The following is a 19,407-nucleotide window of genomic DNA, read 5'->3' as shown; positions in this document are numbered from 1 at the left end:
CAAGAAAACATATTTGAATTACTTCTTTTCTGGCAATATTTTTATCAAATGGCTCTGAAGTTAAAACAATATTAAAGCTCTTAGATATAAGATGTCTTTGTTGAGGAAAAAATAGTAGTGATTACGAATAGTTTATAGCATGCATTGTTTGCACCATAGAACAATGTGAGGAAATAATAAATAGAACTTAGAATAACCCCGTTTGTATCATAGAACACGCATATTAACTAAGTTAAATATACACTACTAAGAAACTGGCCTAATATTTACCCAATGACCCCTGGTAAAGCTGACATAGAAACCTCAAAGGCATTCAAGAAATAGATTAGTACATTTATGCTGGATTTACAGAGAATATCATGGCACTTCTTGCCATTAAATGTCAGTAAGCATTATGGGAACAATAGCCCTTGCTTAAAACTTCTTCCTAATAGTAAGGTTTTTGGGGTTTCTGCTTAGAATGTTATTTTGTGGATTAAGAATCTTCGGCAAAGATTAACATGGAAGAACAGCACAGTTTCTTTGAAATCTTGTATTTCAAAGTGGCTTTGACAGTAGCATATCCGCTATTCTAGTTCCCTCTTGAGTCAGTATGTTTTCATTAAGAAAGAACCAATGCAGGCTGAACTGAATTTAGAAAGGAAGTAACATGGTGTAAGATGGAAATTGGAGTCAAGGTAAGGAAATCTATGATCTGAATGCAATGTCTCATAGACCCTCATCATTTTAGAGGTAGAAGATACTTTTAGTCAGCTAATACATTCCTTCATTTTGCAGACAGTCTAGGAAATGAAGTGACTTCACATAGAGACAGGATAAAGGCCCATCCAAGCAGGTCTATTTTTGGTTAGTTCTCAACATCTTACCTGGTAATCACCACAATTGTTGACAGGGGTATTTCCTCCTCTCTGCCACTCAGCAGAGTTTCTAAAGGTGAGAGACACTTGCTGTGGCCACAGTCGTGGCTCTTCCTCCCTCTATGTGGTGGGGTTGATACCCTCTCACTTTTCCAAGGGACTTTGCTGGGAGAACTCCACTGTTCCCAGCACCACAGAACTAATGCTTCAGGGAAATGTAAAGTGGTTTCTGCTTATTAAAAATAAGCAAAAGCCTGGAGTTCTTAAATAGGGAAGACAGTTTAGGGTAGTGGTTAAGAGCACAGACCTTTGATGTGAATCACACTGATGGTCACGTGAGATCATATAAGCTGTTTGATTTCTCCAGGCCTCGGTTTCTTATCTGAAAAAAACGTAATAATTGTTTTGGTCTCATAATATCAAGTAAAGACTAATCACATGTAAAGTGTTTGACGTAGTATCTATCAAAAAATATTCATTGTTACTATATAATCAAACAGGATTGTCCATCCCTATGTTTCTTTTCCTGGAAGAGCACTGTAATCTCAATATTCATAATGGGGAAAAATGATACTTTTATAGCTTACACCTTTATTGAGGCAACCCATGCTTTCATGTATCATATATGAAGTATTATAAACACCTCACCTCAGAATCAATACCAAACTGTTACCCAAGTTCTCCTTCAGATTCATCTGGGGCCACAGGTGTCTCAAAGGACCATGGTCTTGGAAATAAAGCAACAACGGAGCTTCAAAGCCAGTGTGCTGGGGAGGGCACTCACTCAAAAGTATTTGGAATTGGTGAGATAGCTTTTTCCACCTCTTCAACCCCCACCCCCACCCCTTACACTCTTTTATTCCTTTCAGGCAAGCTGAATTCAAAGGACTGGGATCCATGTGTCCAGCTGATAACAGCTCTTGAAAGTTCGATGTAACTGTTACATCAAGGGGAATGAAGTAGTGAAGAGGAAAGTTTGAGAATCCCTGAATCAATTCAATGTCGAGTCTCTCTTTGCTCCTTGTACTAGAACCAGAGAAATGTATGTTGAAATAGTATATAAATAAATCATTTCCCTCTTGTTTGTTTTAAAAGATCTTTTGATGAATGAATTATTAAGCTAATGAATGAAGGTAAGGAAAGGGGAACAATCTATTCTTCTCTGTAAGTTTTGTTTGGACATGCTGCAAAGTGAATGGCTCTCAGCCTTCAGAGAGAGTGCTCTTCCCACACAGTGTGCCTCTCTTTTACTGCTGTGCCACATGTGACACAAGACACAATGAGCCTTTCAGTTGGGCTTTGCATTTTTCTTATCTTCTAACAACTGGGTGTCAGATATCTCAATGTATAACCACCCACTCACAACAAGATTATACATTAGATTCTTCGTTATCTAATTTTATGAAAGATTTCTGAAAGCTAAAAGTAGAATAAATTAACTTTGCCAAATCTGCGATAAAGTTTCTTTCTCTTACTGTTACTAGTATTTCCATGACTGTATAGTTAATCCCCATCCAGGGTAAGATACTTACATAATCCTAAAAGGAGGACCCTGAAAGTTACATGCCATACATTTTATTTGGGGAGCTATGTAGCCATATTTGTTATAGACTAAATATTATAATAGTATCTAACAGCAAACTGTTAAATAGGTATTAGAGTGAATCTTTCCTAATGTCATGTAAACACAAATCAAGAATGCAAAATCAAATATAACACTGTTATTTACACCTGTCAGATTTAATGATCTTTTACCTAAATTTTCCTCCACGTGGTAGTTTAGTGTTAACATTCCTGTGTTCATACATTGTAGAGATGTGTAGTCTGGTGACTGCTTGTGAGCAGAGATGATGTTTCTCTTTTTTGCCATTAACATCACAAATAGATATTCAAAAGACACTTGTTTATCTCTAAATGAAACAGTACATAAATCAGAAACTGTGGAACATAGATATTAATGTATATTTTAAATAAAATAGTAGCTACAATGTTTGGAGTCATCTTGATGTTCCAGGCTGCTTTATGTACTTTTTATCTTTGCAAAGTCATAAACACATGACATGTGCTTTCATGATGATTGTGAGGGTAAGAATCTTGATTTCAGGCTTCTCACTTCCAGAATTGTGAGAAGATAAAATTCTATTGTTTTTTTTTTAATTTTTTTAATCTTTAGTTATTTTTGAGAGAGAGAGAGACAGCGTGTGAGCAGGGGAGGAGCAGAGAGAGAGGGAGACACAGAATCTGAAGCAGGCTCCAGGCTCTGAGCTGTCCGCACAGAGCCCGATGCAGGGCTCGAACTCACAAACTGTGAGATCATGCCCTGAGCCGAAGTTGGACACTCAACTGACTGAGCCACCCAGGCGCCCCAAATTCTATTGTTTAGTACACTACCCAGTCTTTGGTATTTTGTTATTGTAGCCCTAGCAAACGAATACACTATTCTTACAGACAAAAACAAACACAAAACGCTGACACTCAGAAAAGTTAATAGATATGTCTAAATCAATTAATAAATGATTGATTCAAATCCATGTCTTAACCTCAGAGTCCTCACTCTTAACCATTAAAACAGAGCATTTGGTTCTTTTATCTGCATAACTAGATGGTAAGGACTCCTGAGGCTTTGATTGTATTCAGGCCACTAGGTGATCAATACTTAATAATTGGTGATAAATTTGTTGATCAATCTCTTTAGGATTATCAAGGAAATTAATATCTAGTTGTAACAGGCTGTAGAGGGAAAATATTGCTGTAAGTTCAAAGAGAAAAAAAAAGAGTATGGGCATTTATTTCTTAAGTGATGTTAGTATGGAGAACATTCTTGAGAATTTTTTTTTTTAATAAGGAAAGTTTTGAACATTTCCTGTGACTTAGTAGCCCAAGCTGCCCATGTGCTGAGACTAAGTTTCCCTGACAGACAACAATGTAAAAAATGAGGATAGATAGATATATAGATAGATAGATGATTCCAACCTTACAAAGGAAGGAAATCCTGCCATTTATGACAATATGAATGAACCTGGCATAGAAAGACAAATACTACATGGGATCACTTATATGTGGAATCTAAAAAAAAAGCAAAACTTACAGAAATAGGAGAAAAGTGTTTGCCAGGGGACATGGGGGACATAGGGAGCGGACGGTAAAAGAGTACAAACCTTCAGTTCTAAGATGGATAAGGTCTGAGAATATAACGTATAAGTGGTAGCTAGTTGATAACATTGTATTGTATACTTGAAATTTACTAAGAGAGAACTTACACTTCCTCACCAAAAGAAATAGGAGTAACTATGTGAGGTGATGGATGGGTTAGTTAGCTCAAAGAAGGAACTTCCACAATGTATACATACATCAAGCCATCACGCTGTGCACTTCAAATATCTTACAATTTTGTCAACCATACCTCAATGAATATTTTTAAATTAAACCTAGCTATAAACTGCCATGGAGGATGGAAAGAAGAATGACTCAGAGATAATACATTAATCAAAGATTGGGTAATATGAAGGTCAGTCTGTGTCAGCACAGAGCCTGTTGTGGGACTCAATCTCACCATGAGATCATGACATGAACTGAAATCAAGAGTTGGGCGCTCAACTGACTGAGCCACCCAGGCACCCTGACAAAAAATGTATTTAAAATATCTAGGATTAAGCACTTTATCAAAACCATTTTAATGGTAAAGGTTAACTAAAATTAGCAATATTAAAAATTTCCCAAACCCTTCTGTAGAACAAGGTGCCTCTACGTGAAAGAGTAAAAGTAGTAACTGTCACTGAATAAGTTTAGGTAAAATCTGTCTACATGTCCCAGAAGCCGAAAAGCGAAGAAAGACTGTATGAAAACAACATAGACAGTGGCTAAGTATGTCACCTAGAAGAGAAAACCTTCTGTGATAAGCATAGTCAGCAGGCAGCCTCCAGATGTCATGTAATGGGAGCCAGTGTGATGTCCACAAGGACATCATGCTTTCCCCAGGCTGCTCACAGCCAATGGCTGAGCCTGGCAGAGGGAATAGAGCCAGGCCATTTCTGCTAATGCAAGACTCTTAATAGTCATCTTTTCTCTGGGGCTCGCTCCTGGCCTGGGACTTTCTCATGGCCATGCTACATCCCGAGGCCCTTCCAACCTAGACCAGTTTCCTTTCCTTTCCTTTCACCTCCCCTTTCTCAGGTTCAGATCCGCATTGCAGGCTGAAGTCCTTCCTTTCTCTGCTCCTCTCCCCTCTCTTATAGGTACATCCCACCTGAATCTTAGATGTTTCTAATTTTGCCTTGGAGTGTGCCTCCTTATCTGATACTAATATTAGGGTATGAAATCCTATCTGGTTTTTTGCTTTCGAAAAATTGAGAAGGATCTAATCAAATGGTCCAGAAACTCAGGCAAATTGTTGTATAACAAAATTCTCACAGGGATTGGTTCCAGGTGCCCATACATTCCAATTTGGAGAAATGAGACACAAGGAAGTTTACTGGTTATTCTGGAAAAAGACTTTTCCTATTCTTAAAAACAGGTATCCATGGGAAGACAGTTTCTAGTTTCGTCTGGATATTGTGTATGTGAATATGAACCAAAGTCATCATTTTCATTCTGTGAGATAAGCAGGCAGAGGACAGGCCAACAAGCCAAGTGCTCAGGAGCGAGGGTCTGCAGAGAGGCAAAGGTGGGGAGACCTGATTAAGCTGGTCCTAAAGCACCCTCTCCTTCTGGACTTCCTAGTTAAGTGAGGATACATCTCCTCCTCATTTAAACCCAGTAGAGTCGGTTTCCTACTTATTACAGCCAAATGGATCCTACGTCTTTGTCCATGTTAGCTTTCCATTCCTCTCCGTGTGTCAGAACCTGTCCTGCATCCAACTTGGGCCAGTTCTCTCCTGCATGGAGTGCATCCACTCCTTCACACCTTGGCAGCTCTCCTGGAATTGGCATGCAGTTTTTCCTCTGCAGGAAGCCTCCAGCTTCTCATACTTCCTCTGTGGAATGGGACTAATTTTGATGTGGGTATCAGCCTGAATCAAGATCAACATGGTGATTGCTGGATTTTCTGCTACAGAGTTCACCTCCCCAGCTACATCTCTGTCTCCAGCCTCTATAATCCCCATCTGCCAATGCTGACACTGATGTACACATTATTTGAGATTTACTCATTACTTACATATGGCACCTGTCTCTTCGTTAGACTTTTACCTCACTGAGGGCAGGTTATGTTTATTTTATTGACCGTTATTGCTTACAACAGCACAGATGAGGGTGTCTGGCACCTATTAGTGGTGGAATATTTATGGATTTAGTGAATTACTGAATAAATGGATGCATAGATGATGATATCTGAGTGCAATATTTCAAAAGATTTTAGAACCTCAGGTTGTTCAAATAAACCACTTAAAGCAATAATAATTTAATTTTAACATCAGTAATCATAATACTTCAAGTAGGAAGAGAAAATCTTTTATGCATAATTATCAAATGCCTCATTTAACCAGCTCTGATCAGCTATTTAAATTGCATGTTCTGGGGTGATTTCTCTTAAAATGAGAAAGCATTGTTCTTCTAATATTACCAAAAGATTACCTTAACTGTCATGTTTTAGAAAGAAATACAAACAATCTCTTCAATCTTCACGACTTACATTAAGAGAAATATAAATAGGAACTGTGGAAGTTCCATTTTTTTCCTCTTGAACATATGCAGTTACAGCCTTAAAGAACTACACATGCTGGGGTGCTTGGGTGGCTCAGTCATTTGAGCAGTGGGCTTCAACTCAGGTCATGGTCTCATGGTTTGTGAGTTCAAGCCCCGAATCCAGCTCACTGCTGTCAGCCCAGAGCCTGCTTTGGATCCTCTGTCCCCCTCTCTCTCTGCTCCTCCCCAGCTCAAAAATAAATAAAACATCAAAAAAAAAAAGTAGAAAGAAAAAAGAAAAAATTACGCATGCTAAAGTGGTGGCAAGACCCACAAATAGCTGTCCCATTTTAAAGGATCTCATTGCTCAATAACCTTATGAACATAAACATATTTTCAAATCTGGGAGAATTGTAATACATGAAAAAAGGGAGGAAGATATGCAGTAACACGCATGCAGTTGGCTTCCTGCTCCAATGATTTTAAATTCATATGTATTTCCACTAATTTACTATACATGTTCTCACACCACATGAGCATACACACACACACACACACGTACATTAATATGAACTTAAATATGTATCTATATCTATTTATATTCATACATATGCATCATGTTCTGAATCTTTCCTACTGTAATATACCTTAGTCACTAAGGCATTAGTTTGCCTTATCTCAGGATATCCCAAACTCATGGATGGGCTGTAAGTTTCAGGTATTTGGGGGTAACAAGAGGAAGCTGATGTAAAATTTAATACTTTTTTTTTAAAAGAAAGTAGTCAAAGTCAGCTGTGTATAATTTATTCTTGTACTTCCCAGCAATGTAGATCTTGGCAGATTAATTTCCCCTTCCCACAGATGGGAAATTGGGGCCTAGAATACTTAACTAACAAGCTCAGAATTTTAAATGCTAAAATGCCTTTTTTTTCTTTTTTACAGTATGCTCAGAATTTAATTCTACCTCTAACAATCTGAGAGTTTATCTAAAGCCATTATTAAACACAGAAGAACATTATTTCTACATTTGTAAGCTAGATGTCAGAATTGGGTTGCCAGAAAGAATGTGTTTCCAGGTAACTTTTATTTCTCTCTGAATTTAGGTTGCTCATGGATCACATTGCTATAACCCTACATATGTCTGGTTAAAAAACAAAAAGCTAGAAATTAGGAACGTTTTCTTGATTAGTATAATACTTGTGGGTTTGTCAGTGCCTAATAGTTGCACGTTTCTATTTTAGATTATGTAGCAGTCAAATTGATTTTCTTATTTAGGAAGAAGCCTGTGCTGTAAGATCGATCCTAAGACCCTTTTATTTTTTTTTGCTTAACCTGCGGCCTGAATATATACAGACCTTTCTTTGCATACAAAATTTTATGCAGCATCATATTAATTAGGCATTATTATTATTAGTCTTTCTATAGAACAGGTAAAGGAAATTAAGTAATTTTCCTAAGGTCACACAACTACAAGTGATAGAGCCAGACCAAAGAGTGACTATAAGGTTCAAGTAAACAGAGGATTTTATATACATCATGTAAGATATTCTCACAGTGTGCACCTTCCCAATAATGATATAACCTTGAGAATTCACAATGCAGTCTTTGGACTGGAAGCATTAACATCCCCTGGGAGCTTATTAGAAATGCAGAACCCCAGACCCCATTCAGACCCACTGAATCAGAATCTGCGTGTTAACAAGATCCCCAGGTGATTCTAATGCACACTAAAGTTTGAGAAGCAGTGGTATAGGACACAAGGACATTGAGAGGAGACCTGGGTTATCCTTGCTTCATTATTTCCCAACTTGGTCGTAATGGATAAATTAATTTTTCTAAGATCCAGTCTGCTCTTAAACAATGGAGATCATAGTACTTCTGAATTTGAAATGGTAAAAAGTTTAAATGAGAAAATGAAAGAAATGATAACCAAGCTTGGCTGACACATATAAGGGACTTAATAACTGATATATATTATTAACTATCTCTTAAAAGTGCACTTAATTTATGCTTCTGATAGACTTAGAATACCTGAAAAGATTACATCTCTTCTTTTAAAGTAATTAATCATATAGTGGGGCAGTATATTGGAATACCTATTAAAATATCTCCTTCCATCTTACAGTATTTAGCCTTTTCTCAGCACCATTTAGACTTAGGCACCAATGGCCACAAGAATGAGATCATATGGTTGGTTAGCAGAGAAAACTGAGCGCACAAGTTTAGGGCCTGATGGGCTTAAGGCAGAAACAACAGACTTACAGGAATAGAATCAGATTGATCAAGCAGGGTGGAGTAGAGCAAAATTCTAGGCTTTTGGATTTCCCCAACTAGTGCAATTTTTTACAAAATAAGTGAAGAAAAAATAATGGTGTTCTCCAGAGAATCGGAACCAATATGGTGTGTGTGTGTGTGTGTGTGTGTGTGTGTGTGTGTGTATGTGTATTGAGAGAGAAAAGAGAGAGAGTTATTATAAGGAACTGGCTCATACATTATGGAAGCTGACAAGTCCCAAGATCTGCAGTTGGCAAGCTGGAGACCCAGGAAGACCCAATGTTTCAGTTTAGTAGAAAGGCATGAGAAAAAGCCAATATCCCAGTCTGAAGGCAGTCAGGCAGCGGGAGTTCTTCTCTTAGATTTGTTGTTCCATCTAGGCCGTCAACTGATTGGATGAGGCCCAACTTACTTTAAGGAGGGCCATCTGCTTAACTCAGCCCATGGATTTACATGTTAATCTCATCAAAAACACTTTCATGGAAGCACCTAAAATAATGTTTGACCAACTACCTGGACACCCTATGGTCAGTCCAGTTGACAAATAAATGATTACAGAGAGTTAAATTTTTATTTTATAAAATGAAGGACATTAAAATTATCAATACCTCATAAAAGAAGAGGCAAATTTATGACTTTAACAAAGACCCAATTTCTAAACAACTCATAAATTGAATTAAGTTTGGCTATGTGAAAACTATAGTACATTGTTCTTAATTTTCTGATTTTAATATGAACCAAAGAAAACTCTGCCAGAATGAAATGAGTCAGAAAATTGTGGCCTGGAGACTTCTGAGAGAGAACCTGCAAGGGAGTAAAAGGGGAATCTTCCAGGCATGATGTGACAAAGATCTGATTTTCTGTTAGTGAGAGTATGGAAGGAGTGGTGAAATTGTTACCCTAAAAATAAAAATGCCAGTATTTTACCAGCAAAAAACAGACAAACAAAAAAGGATTTATTCAGGAATAGCAGAGAATTACAATCTAGGACAAGGAAGCTATAGCAAAACCATAGGAAAGTCTGGAGAATAAAGGAGAGGAATACTATTTTATAGAGGAAAAGGGAGAAGTTGGAAAGGCTGTTATAAAAAAAAGGGGGGGGCACTGAAGTAAACTGGGAATTGAAAGGATAGTGGCTTTTCATTGGCTGAGTTGTAACAATCTCTCATTGGCTGGGCTGTTGCCAGGTGGAGAAGAAAAACCTCTCTTCCTCTGGCTGGAACAGTACAGTAGTAGCTAAAGCACAGTGTATTTGCAAGGTAAGTCACTTCTTGTTGGGTCTGCAATTGATGACAGGTTGTAGGACATGAAAGCTACCCCTTCTGGCCTCCAGATTTCATCTTAAATGAGGTTTCCTTTTATTAATTTTTATAAAATTCAGAGGACAACCAACTGAGAGTCCCTATGCTCCTCTGAACTTTGCTTTTCTCATATGAGAAAGGTTGACTGAGATATTATTAAGATCTCATCAAATGTCATGATTCTAGATGAAGAAACTAAGTACATCTGTGAGATGACAAAAATGAAACAACTTGTCAAAAACTTATGCTTAGGGACCTAATGAATGATGGTGCTATGGACAAGAAATTTTGAAGTCATACTATACCTACCAGGTGGCTCTAGTTATTATGCAGTAGTAAGAAATCCATAATTTGTTCCTTTTATTCAGAAAAGAAAGAAAATAGGGCTTAATCTTATTTTTAAAAAGCAAAACAAAATAGGGGTGCCTGGGTGGCTCAGTTGGTTAAGCATCTGACTTCAGCTCAGGTTATGATCTTGTGGTTTGTGATTTCAAGCCCTGAGGCGGGATCTGTGCTGACAGCTTGGAGCCTGGAGCCTGCTTCAGATTCTGTGTCTCCTTCTCTCTCTGTCCCTCCACCACTCGTGCCTTGTCTCCCTCTCTCTCAAAAATAAATGAAAAAAATTTTTTTAAATGTTAAAAAAAGCAAAATAAAATAAAACAGCAAATTATGTCCTTTGCAAAGTATCTGTAGAGAATGAAATATATGGGCATGATACCACTGCTTTAGCTGTGAAAGTGCTTTTTAGGTCTTGTATGTTTGTGCAAGTTTCATTTGAGATATAACGAAAACATCAGTTGCTTTTCAAATGGACAATCATCCATTATCTGTCACAGGTTGCCAGAATAAAGTGGTAAACTGCTAAAGGGGGAGGGGAAGGGGGAGAGGGGAATATAACATGGTAGAGGAGTCCACGAACAGATTGATTCATTACAAGATCAATTATAAACGTAGTCACTTACATTTAAATTAAAGGTGCTTAACTGCCATTTTTCTTAGGTGCTAACCTGGTTTAAAAGATCTGGTTATCTCCATACAACAGATTCATTTCGTTATTCTTAAATTTCAAATCTATATGAAACAGTAAGAATACTGAATTGATCTTTAGTAACAGTCCCTCCATACTCCATTCATGTAAGATGATCATGTATTTGAACATATTTGTAAAAGAAAGCATCATAGCTTTGTTACTCAATATATTCTTCACATCAGTGTACTTTGATGGAGTCTCAATGCTTTATTTCAACATATGAATATACTTTATACACTGGGCTCAATCAAACCTAATCTAAAGGTTGTAATTTCAATACAGATGAGTGCACTAATGACTCAATTTCACAATCTTGTGCTATTTCTTAGCCAATAAAATTATGATTAACCTCCTATGTAATTATATGTCCTGGACTAATGGTTTATTTACACTTGTAATCTCTAATTCATGTTCTTTGAAGAGCTATTTTTACTTCAGTCCTTTCTCGTTGAAAAAATTTAGGCATAAGAACAGAATATTGTTAATTATATAAATGTATAGAACTTGAACAATTTCAAGTGAATAAAATTGTATCTCCATTTTAAAATGAGAGTGTGGACAAAATGTTTTATCTTCCCCATATTCTTCTTTCTTCTGCATAAAGTAGCCCTTTTCTTTTGGCATGTGAACATCTAACATGTGGTCTGAGTGAAAGTTGCCATCTTCCTTTGGTCTTAACCCCCGCCTGCTATGATTTGTCTAACAGTGAGAACCTGACTGAGGCTGTGTTGGTAATAGTATTTCGGCTCCTAACCACAGACTGGCCTGGGGCAGGGCTGAGGTGGGATAGGGAGGCATTGGCTGTAACCCAAACCAAGCCTTCCCTAGGGACTTTCACCTAAATTAAAACTGGAAGGGAAGAGCTCTTTCTTTCCTAGTACATAGTTGGGAACTTGTGATCCAGGAGCTACTAGTAGACATTAATCCAGCCCAGGATTTCTCCTCAGCAGTCTTGACATTGGGGGTCAGATAACTTCTTGTTGTAGAGGCTGTCCTAGGATGTTTGGCAGGATCCCTGACTTTTACCAACTAGATGCCAGTAGGACCCTCTTCCCATAGTGTGGTATGAAAAAATACCTTCAGATATTATATTATTTATTATATATTATATTATATTATATTATATTATATTATATTATATTATATTATATTATATTATATATTATACCATACTGTGTTATTAGACTCTGCTAAATATCTCCCAGTTGAGAACCACAGAATGAACCTCCTATAAAGGTAGCAACAGGAGAAAAAAGAGGTCAACACTTTCAAGAGAAATAGGAAATACAGACAGAAAGAGAAATAAACCTGTTCAGAACCAATTATACCCAAATATACCCTTTTCCTTTTTGGTTATATTAGTGCATCAATTCCTTGTGATCTAAAGTAGTTTGATTTCTCAACTGAGATGATAAAAATCCTGAAACAGTAACAGGAAAAGACAAGTGGAGGAACAGAGCTAAAGCACAATAAAAAAATCAATCCATAATAGGGCTTAATCAAGGCATAGATTCAACTGTTGAGTTTTGAAAAAAGTACAATAACTTACAAACCTATTTAAAGCAAAGACGAGATAAAGAAATTGACTATGAAATAGATGGTCAACAACAGCATACATGGACTTATCTTTGTTTAAGAGCCTCTTATCTTCAAGGTAGTCTTCAAAAAAAAAAAAAAAAAGAAAAAAAAAAGAAAACAAGCTCAGACTTGTATTTGTATCTTCTAGGGACTATAAACATGTCCAGTGATGATTTCCAATTTAAAGTGTGTCCGTGTGTGTGTTTGTAGTTCTCTAAAAATGGAGCATATATGTTTCCTAGTCAATCAACTGCTGGTAATACAACAACAAAAGCACACACTGGACCACACAAGTAATATCCCCAAATCGGATCTTATACCTGTGCCCACTGACTCCAAAGCTCACATGAGTCATCCTCCATGATGATGAATTTCATCCAAGTACAGCCTCATTTCTCATGAACACAGGAAATAAGTTTCTTTCTCCCTAGGATTTCAAGTCAAAACTACAGAGAAATTCAGCATTGATGCTTCTGCTTTGAATAGCCAGTTCAGGTAAGAAAGACTTTTAATTTCCCTCTAGGAAACTGGAATGCAAGGGGGGAGGGGTGGAATCCTCAGAATAAAAAGTAGTAATACCTGGCTACAAGCAATATTACAAGATGGACTTAAACTATTTTCAAAACATACTAAGTCTATTACCAGGTCTATATAACAGCTACTGGCACATCGACTTAAAATCCTTCTTTGTCTTTTTTGAAAGGCTATATGGCTCAGAGAAAATTAACTGAAAACAGGGAATCTGTTTTGGGAAGCAGTTATTGAAAGAAGGCATGTGTTGAATGAAACGTACATGTAAACTTCAGGGTAGATCTTTCTTCCAAGTAAGAATCAAATGAGTCATTTTGTTGTTGTTAAGGAGTTTTTTTATGATGAGGTATGCAGGAGTCAGACTTCCATATTAATAACAACCACCACCATAGCACACATCACAACAATCAGTTCAAAAGCTGCACCAGGAGATCCACTTCTAGGACAACAACATAAGGAGTTCCAGGGACTCATTCCCCAGTGGTGAAAATTATGATGGTCCCTTCAGCAAATAGTGTTGGACAACTGGAGAGCCTCATGTAAAAGAATGAAACTGGGTCTTTCCATCACATCATATGCAAAAATTAACTCAACATGGATCAAAGACCTAAATCTAAAAGTTAAAACTCTTAGAAGAAAACACAGGGGTGAATCTAAATAACCTCAGATTTGAGAATGGATTGCTAAAAATGACATCAAAAGCATAAGCAACAAAGGAAAAAAAAACATAAACAATGAACTTCATCAAAATTAAAAACTTCTATGCATCAAAGTGCATTATCAAGAAGTGAAAAGAAGTATTTGCAAATCATAATCTGAGAAGGAATTTTTTTAAATATGAAATTTATTGTCAAATTGGTTTCCATACAACAGCCAGTGCTCATCCCAACAGATGCCCTCCTCAATACCCATCACTTCCCCCCTCCCCTGCCTCCCACCCCCCATCAACCCTCAGTTTGTTTTCAGTTTTTAAGAGTCTCTTATGTTTTGGCTCCCTCCCTCTCTAACCTTTTTTTTTTTTTCAGAAGGAATTTTTATCTAGAATATATAAATAATTCCTACAACTCAACCATAAAAAGACAACCTCACTTTAAAAATTGGCAACAGATCTGAAAAGACATTTGTCCAAAGAATATATACAAATGGCCAAGAAGCACATGAAAAGATGCAACAGGAAAAAATCAAAAGTATGAGATACCACTTCACCCAGTAGGGTGGGTATAATACAACAAAAACAAACAAACAAAAACAGAAAATAACAAACATTCATGAGGATGTGCAGAAATCAGAATCCTCATACACTGCTGGTTGAAATGTAAAACAGTGTAGCCACTTTGGAAAACAATCTGGTAACTCCTGATATGGTTAAATATAGCTGTGATACGACCTAGCAATTCCACTACTATGTATAGGCCCAAGAGAAATGAAAATATATGTTCTCACAAAATGAATAAACCATTTTTATAGCATCACAATTCATAATAGACAAAATTGAAAATAACCTAAATGTCTTTCAACGAAAGAATAAACAAATGTAATGGATAAGCAAAATGCATGGTATATCCATAAAATGGAATATTTCTTGCCGCTTTTTAAAAAAGAATAAAGTACTGAGAAATGCTACAATACTTGTAGAACACATGTTAAATGAAAGAAGCCAGTCAAAAAAGATCACATATTATAGGATTCCATTGATTCATAATGGGAACAGGCATACTAGTGGTTCCTGAGGCCTGGGGATATGGGAGGTGGTGAAGGTTATAAAGTGATGATAGCCAAAAGGTATGGGGTTTCTTTTTGAGGTGATGAAAAACTAGAAGCAATATAACGGTAATACAGTTTAAATAACTGTAAACAAGAAAATGTCTGCATAAATTACTACATATTCATAACATGATATGTTGTAGGGCCATTTGTGCAACGTTTTAGAGTTATTCTTGACTTTCAACATTTCCATAAGATACTGTAGAATGACCAAATGAGACGCAAAGTAGCATGTATAATAGGACCTCATTTTTATAAAAACAAATTTTAAAACTATGTGTGGGAGTGTTTGTGTGTGTAAGTCTTTACCGAATACTATGAGCATAGAAAAATGGAAGGAAGGATATATACTAGTTAACAGGACTTACCTGTGGTTATGCATGGTGTGTCTGGGGGACGGCCATTGCGTGGATAGAAAAGAAAAGAGGGAGGAAAGACATGCAAAACTAAAGAGGAAAAAGAAAGGCACTAAAAATAAAGCATTTTTAATGTGATTCTCACTTAAATAATTAATGACCTTATTGGCTACCAATTCTCTGGCAGGTGTTCTTTCTCTCCCCAGTTTTACTGAGATACAATTGACATCTAATATTTATGAGTTTAAGGTGTATAACATAATGATTTGTTATATGTATTTACTGCAAAGTGATTACCACAATAAGATTAGTTAACATCTATCACACAAACACAATTACAACTTTTTTTCCTTTGTGATGAGAACTTTCAAGATCTATTCTCTTAGTAATTTACCAAAACACAATACAGTATTGTTAACATATAGTTATCATGTTGTACATTGTATCCCCAGGACTTATTTTATAACTAGAAGTTTGTACCTTTCAGCCACCTCCACCTAATTCCCCCACCCTACTTACCTCTGGTAGGTGTTCTAAGCTTACTGTATCATTTTAACAACCTGTGAGTTACAGATTATTATTTCCATTATCTCTAGATGGCGAAAACCCGGTTTGGAGTAGTAAAATAGCTTGCAAAACAATATGGTTGGGGCCATGCTGATAAACAGGAAGGGTTCTCACCCGAAGTCAGACCTCAAGGCTAGTAATGCCACAAACACACTAAGATGGTATGAAAAGGTTCACTACTTACAGAATGAGGCTTTCTGGGGAGAGCAGGGCAGGCCTCTCGGGCGGCTCTGAAAATGGTTTGAGACAGCTAGGGAAGGAGAATGGCTTGGGGTTCTTGGGGTGGCTGAGGGTGTGGGTTCTTGCAGGGAGGAGGTATATGGCAGTGCCAAAGCAGGGAAACACTGGTGCTTTCTTAGCAGGCTGCCCAGATGTGGGAAGACAGGGAAAAGGGAAAGTTTGCTTAAAAGCTACCAGTGTTCAAACGTCAAAAAAATGGGAGCCAGATTCTTTATTACAAATGGTTTAATAATTATGCATGCCAGTATTTACAAAAAACGTTTAGCTTTATATCTGCATTTGTGTATCTCTTGTTTTGATTAAAATAATTTAAATGTCTAGGTTCTTTTTGTGACACAGATTTAAGTGCTAATATCCAAATGATACTAATTCCTCAAGGTTCGGTCTTGAAAAATATCTATTTCAAAAAATTAGCAAATATTAAATAACATGTTCAGTTTCTAAATATATCCACAAAGTAAATACAAAATCACTTTGTATGGTCAATCTTACTAGATTACTAGATTGTATAGGATTACTAACTAATAACTCAAATAGTAATTTCAATCTACCTTGGTAACTTTTTTTTTTTTTGGAGGTGCTTGTGTTTTATTTTTTTTTTTTAATTTACATCCAAGTTAGTTAGCATAACTTGGTAACTTTTTTTAATTGTGGAAAACAATTACTTTACTCTTAACCAAACCAAAATGTGAACAATTATCATTAAAGTTTTATAACAATAATTTTTGTATATTTACTTCGAGTTTCTAATGTCAGAGAGAATAGGATTTTAGAGAAAATCATGATGAATGCATAGTAAGCTTGGTAACACAGGCTTAATTCTTTTTTTTTTTTAAATTTATTTATTTGAGAGAGAAAAAGAGAGAGTGACAGAGAGAGAAAATGCATGAGCAGAAGAAGGGCAGAGAGAGGGAGAGAGAGAGAGAATTCCATCAGGTTCTACACTGCCAGCAAGGAGCCCAGTGTGGGGCTCAAACTCTGGAACTTTGAGTTCATGACCTGAGCAGAAAACAAGAGTCAAACACCAACTGAGCCAGCCAGGCGCCCCACATACATTGAATTCTTGTCAGAATCTGCTTCAGAGGCTTGAGTGACTAGTACAAAAAGAACACACCATAGCCAGTCATTTTATATTAAACTTTTTATTAAAACTGAGTCTTCATGATATATTTAAAAGGACATGTTCCACAAACAAATATTTGGACAAAAAATTTTCTATATGTAATTATTGGCACATAAATTTAAAATAAAAACTAAGCTAAATATTTATATATATATATTCATGTATATGTATTTGTGTGTGTGTGTATATATATGTATATATATATGTGTATATATATGTATATATGTACATATATATATACATATGTGTGTATATATATACATATATATGTATATATATGTATGTATATATATACATATACACACACACACACACACACACACACACACACGAGTATATCCAATTCATGTCAATGATCTGGAATACCTGAGTTTCAAGCTGTTGGTTTTCCAGATAGTGCTAAATGTTTTTCATCCACTTTATAAAGGACACAGTCCATCCAGAAAGAGTAACTTTGGTTAATAGATGCTGTCTCCCAAAGATAGCACAGAAGTCCTCAGTGGGATTCAGGTTTATCTTCAGAGGTTTCTTCCAAGTGGAGGTCAGTCTGTGATGCAAGGAAGGATTCCCATGTAGCAAGGCACTGAATAATGGAAATACACCACGAGGAAATCAGCAGTTGTTAACTTTCAGCGGTGAATGGATTAATAAATCCTTCTGTATCTGTTCCTAGAGCAATTTGCCCTGCTCCTTTCTCCCACCAGCATGCCAGAATCCTTGTCGTTTTCTACATACGTTAATTCCTAATGTGGGAAACTATTGTTAAATAAAAGGAAAACATAAAAGGTTTAAAGATGAGCATGGATTAGTTTGCTGAAATAATCCAGTATTACCCCACTGTCAGGAAAGAAAACTGCTCTAAATTATGGAGGAAAAGATGGATATTTGGATCTGAGGAGGTAGGCATTAAGCATCTAGACAGAGCAGTGGGATGCAAACGTGCCTCCATTAGATTTCAATCCCACTACAGCAAATGTGAGTTTGGGCAAGTTGATGAATCTTTACTATGGCTTCTCTAGCCATAAATTAGGTTAATAATAGTACTTACCCCTAGGGCAACAGTGAAAATTAAATTTCCATAATCTGTATAAATCTCTGTACAGAATTCCCAGCCCAAAGTAAGTGCTCAAAAAAAATGAGCAATTATTATATTATGATGGTCTGTTGGGACTAGGTGGTGAAGCTTGCTCACTAATGTACCACAGGAAATGAAAAAGGATTAGAAGTGACGAAAGGTGGTGGGGACACACAAACAGGAATGTGGCCACCTTTGTGATGTTGTCTAGGACTGACCTGCCTACTAGCCTTGTCTCAGTTATCTGCATGATGTTTATCTACACATAATGTTAATAGTTTGCACATATTTAGGATTCTTCTAAAGCAAACTTACTTTAACATATATTCAGCCTGAGATGAAATTAATTAGGAAAGAAATCATGTTTTTTTTTTCCAAATCTATATAGGATACACTGCTATTTACAAATACATATGTATGCACTTTTGATACAATACGCTCCAAAGTTGGACTGATTAACACTGATTTACTTGCCTAAACTACTTTCACATCACTTCTTTATCCTCTAATCCCTTTGCAGCTTTACTGTGTGCACTTTTGACAACAAGTACTAAATGACAGACCAGTGGTTTCCCAAACACCATACAAACTCAAAATTTTAAAGCTTCCAAACTATAAACGTGCTGCATTCCAAAAAGCCTGTATGTATGGATTTATGTATGTATATACATATATGTGTGTGCATATAATATTTTTTCAAACTGAAGATTTAGAAAGTGGGAAGCATTTTGCCAAGTTAGGTTTTTATAAAGGTTATATGCAGTGATTTGATTCTGAGGCAGTCTCGAGAGCCTAGGAAATGAATACTATGGCTAGAAAATTGGGTATTTGCATGAGAACAATAGGAGATACTGTTGAAGACTTAATTGTCAAATGAAAAAAAAAAACTACTGAGTAAATTACTGGGTAATATACTCAGTATTTTGTGATATACTTATTTTGAAAGTTGGGCTTGGAATAATACAAATCTCATAAGAATAATCAAGTCCATCAGGATTTTAAGGGCCATTTTTGATTTAAAAACTTTAGAGAGCACTGGAAGCCAAGTTCCAGTATAAGCCAAGTATAAACCAAGTATAAATTTCCAAG

General features: G+C 36.4%; 1 protein-coding gene across 12 annotated transcripts in view; it reads right to left on the bottom strand.

The window, feature by feature from the left end:
* SNX7 (sorting nexin 7) overlaps positions 1 to 19,407 on the bottom strand; it is a 239,168-nt gene that overhangs the window by 113,155 nt on the left and 106,606 nt on the right. For 9 of the 12 annotated variants that reach the window (XR_008295069.1, XR_008295073.1, XR_008295070.1 and 6 more), the window contains exon 9: positions 1,165 to 1,239. Coding sequence is in view for 4 of the 12 variants with exons in the window: in XM_053214504.1 (XP_053070479.1) it covers positions 1,189 to 1,239 (51 nt within the window). In the remaining 8 variants the exon portion in view is untranslated. The other 3 variants (XM_027058519.2, XM_053214505.1, XM_027058520.2) reach the window with 2 other exon arrangements.

Source organism: Acinonyx jubatus, chromosome C1 (assembly GCF_027475565.1).
Source record: "Acinonyx jubatus isolate Ajub_Pintada_27869175 chromosome C1, VMU_Ajub_asm_v1.0, whole genome shotgun sequence".
Classification (NCBI taxonomy): domain Eukaryota; kingdom Metazoa; phylum Chordata; class Mammalia; order Carnivora; family Felidae; genus Acinonyx; species Acinonyx jubatus.
Note: the sequence above shows the minus strand (reverse complement) of the source record. Positions and strands in the feature narration are given on the sequence as shown.